The sequence below is a fragment of the Trypanosoma grayi genome, assembly GCF_000691245.1.
Source record: "Trypanosoma grayi strain ANR4 Tgr_1526_V1, whole genome shotgun sequence".
NCBI classification, from domain to species: domain Eukaryota; phylum Euglenozoa; class Kinetoplastea; order Trypanosomatida; family Trypanosomatidae; genus Trypanosoma; species Trypanosoma grayi.
Genome location: NW_008827144.1, coordinates 129 through 2,943, shown reverse-complemented (window position 1 = coordinate 2,943; position 2,815 = coordinate 129). Strand labels below are relative to the sequence as shown.

The 2,815-nt window shown below is 56.1% G+C and overlaps 1 protein-coding gene across 1 annotated transcript; it reads left to right on the top strand.

The window, feature by feature from the left end:
• Positions 1 to 1,271: 1,271 nt before the first annotated feature.
• Positions 1,272 to 2,609, top strand: DQ04_15261000 (hydrolase-like protein; the record flags this gene model as incomplete). Its single annotated transcript, XM_009317285.1, has 1 exon — positions 1,272 to 2,609. One exon carries the CDS (start codon positions 1,272 to 1,274, stop codon positions 2,607 to 2,609), a length of 1,338 nt encoding a protein of 445 aa, XP_009315560.1.
• Between the last annotated feature and the right edge of the window lie 206 nt (positions 2,610 to 2,815).

The window sequence follows — 2,815 nt, the reverse complement described above, 5'->3', positions numbered from 1 at the left end:
ACACACACACACACACACGTGTTATATGTCTCTGCATGTTTATAATTACACACATATATAGAGAGGGAGGGAGCGAGTAAGAGCGAGAGATAGAGAGGGAAAACACACACATCCACACCCACATACAACATACAACAGCGCATATACGTGCACATGTATATATATATATATCTGTGTGTGTGCCGGCGGCGAAGCTGATTGTTTGTACGTCGTGTTTTTTGCCACGCCTCAATTATTTCATCGTTTTATTTCCGCCATTTCATCGTTTGTTTCTTTGATGTTTTTTTTTTTCGGTGGTTTCTTTGTTTGTTTCTTTGTTCCTCGTCTTCTTTCTGTCCGTTCTCAATCCCCCTCTGTTTCTTGTTTGTTGGCTTGATCGCTCCTCTCTCGTGAGCCCCACTCGCGACTCCGCGGCGTTTGGTCGGAGTGCGGCGAGGGGGCAGAAGGGAACGGAAGGAGCGAAACACGACAATGGCAAATAAAGGCTTATATGATGATTTCGCCTCACCGATTATTTTGACCTCACCTCTTCCGTCCATCGTCTCCCTTGACGCCCCACGCATCTTCTCTCTGTGGTGACGCCTCGCTTTTGTTCTGCTTCCTTTGTTTTCCTTTCCTTTGGCTTTTCACCGCCACCGCTGCGGATGATGATGATGATGTTGTTGTTGTTGTTGCTGGTTTCATCAGGCCCCTATGTTCTTAACACGCGAGGCGCGCAGGGGCGACTCTGCAGCAGCAGCAGCGGCGGCGGCGGCGGCGGCGGCGGCGGGGGGCTCCCTATTCCTCTGATGCTTCCGCCGGCGCTCGTCCCTCCGTGTGCGCTACGGTCGCCATTATGGATGCCAACACTCGGCGTGGCCAATACGGCCGCTGCGCGTGGCATCTACTCCCATGTGTTGATTTATTTATTTGTTTGGTTGGCGGCTTGGCTTGCCTTGCCCGTCCTCTCTCCGCCCCTCTTCTGTCCCGCCTTCTCCACTTTCTCTCGCTCTCTCCCTCTCTCTTCGCACCCACCCACGCCCGCTTTTCTTTGAAACTCGCATCGAGGTGCGGATCTCTCCTTCACAAGAGCCGACAGGAACGCTGCACGCGTGGACACGTGTAGTAAAGAAACGAGCACCCACCCACACACACACACACAAAAAGAAAACCACAAGAGAAGAAGCTGAAAAGGAGTCGTTGTTGCCGCGTGATACTGCACAACGGCACCAACGGAAACGGAAGGACGAAACACGTACACCCAGGCCTATTACACGAGGCGCAGGGGGAAAATGGTGGCGGGGTGTGTGGGGCGCCAGAGTCCATCGCCGCCCACCTCTGTGCGGACTCGCGTGGGGGCAGATGCGGGTGGCGAACCTGTGAAGGGGCAGACAGTAATATCTGAGGAGAAGTTTGCGGATGTTGGTGTCTGTGCAAGCACCGGCGTCCCTATTCGGATCTGCTACCAGACGTTTGGGCGGCCCGACGCGGCGGGCGGTGCTGTTCTTCTTGTGATGGGTCTCATCTCCCCGTCGCTGCTGTGGGATGGGAAGTTCTGCGCATGCCTCGCGGCGCGTGGGTACTATGTCATTCGCTACGACAACCGCGACATTGGACGAAGCACGTTTCTTACGAGCCAGAATGTTGCATCGTCGTCGACAACAACAACAAAGGGAACCGCTTCTTATGCCTCCTTTTCTTCTTCTTCTACCGCTGCTGCTGCCGCTCCAGGGGTGATGGACGAAGGGGAGGATGAAGGCGAGGTGTGGGAGGGCGGGCCCCGCGTCGCCCCGCTGAGGCGCTCCTGGTTCGGCTTGTTGGACAGCGCGCCCGCTCTCTACGCGCGACTGGCTTACGTGAGCCTCGTACCGGGGCGCCATCGGATCTTCCGCGAGGCCTACACGCTTCAAGACATGGCGAAGGATGCAGTTGGACTACTCGACGCGCTGCACATTGCGCGGGCCCACGTAGTGGGTATGTGCATGGGCGGCATGATTGCGCAGATCATGGCGTTTCGGTACCCGGCACGCGTTGCGAGTCTTGCGCTCATGTCAACGCACAGCAGCTCCCCGCAGACGGTGTGGCCGTCACTGCGTGAGGGGCTGGCGCTAGCGAACTCCGCCGCACAAGTCGCGCGCAACGGCTTTGCGGTGCCGCTCTCTTTACGCGGACGCAATGGGCGAGCACAGCCGTCACGGCAAGATGAAGATGCGCTGGTGCAGATGCTGGTGTCCCTGTTTGAGCGCTTTGCTGGTGGGGCAGGGTCAGCGTATCCCATTGATTGCGAGGCGTGCGAGCGGCAGCTGCGTCGAATAGTGCGCCGCAGCTCTGACTTCAGCGGCGCTGTTCGGCAGTACGTCGCGCTGCTGAACGCACCGAGCCGTGTGCCAGAGCTGCGGCGCCTTCACGTGCCCACCACGGTGCTGCACGGGACCAATGACCCGATTGTGCCGTACGCCAACGGGCAGCAGCTAGCGGGTATTATTCCAAACGCAAAGCTCGTGACCTTCTGTGGACTCGGCCACACCCTGCACCCGGCCCTGCGTCAGCGGATCGTGACGGCGCTGGTGCGGAATATGCAGTTGTCAAAGGCCACAAAGGCAGAACATGTAGGAGATGCAAAACTCTGAGCAAAAGCCAAAAAAAAAAAGGAAGAAAAAAGAACCAAACGAGGCCGAGGAATAGCCCTCTGGAGCAGGAGACACCAGCAAAACATCAAAAAACTAAGAAAAAGCAACAACAACAACAACCAGAAAAAAAAAAGACAAAATAAATATCAAACTTGCGGGCCGAGCGATGCTTGTTGTCAACCTTCTTAACACTTTGATGCTATTCA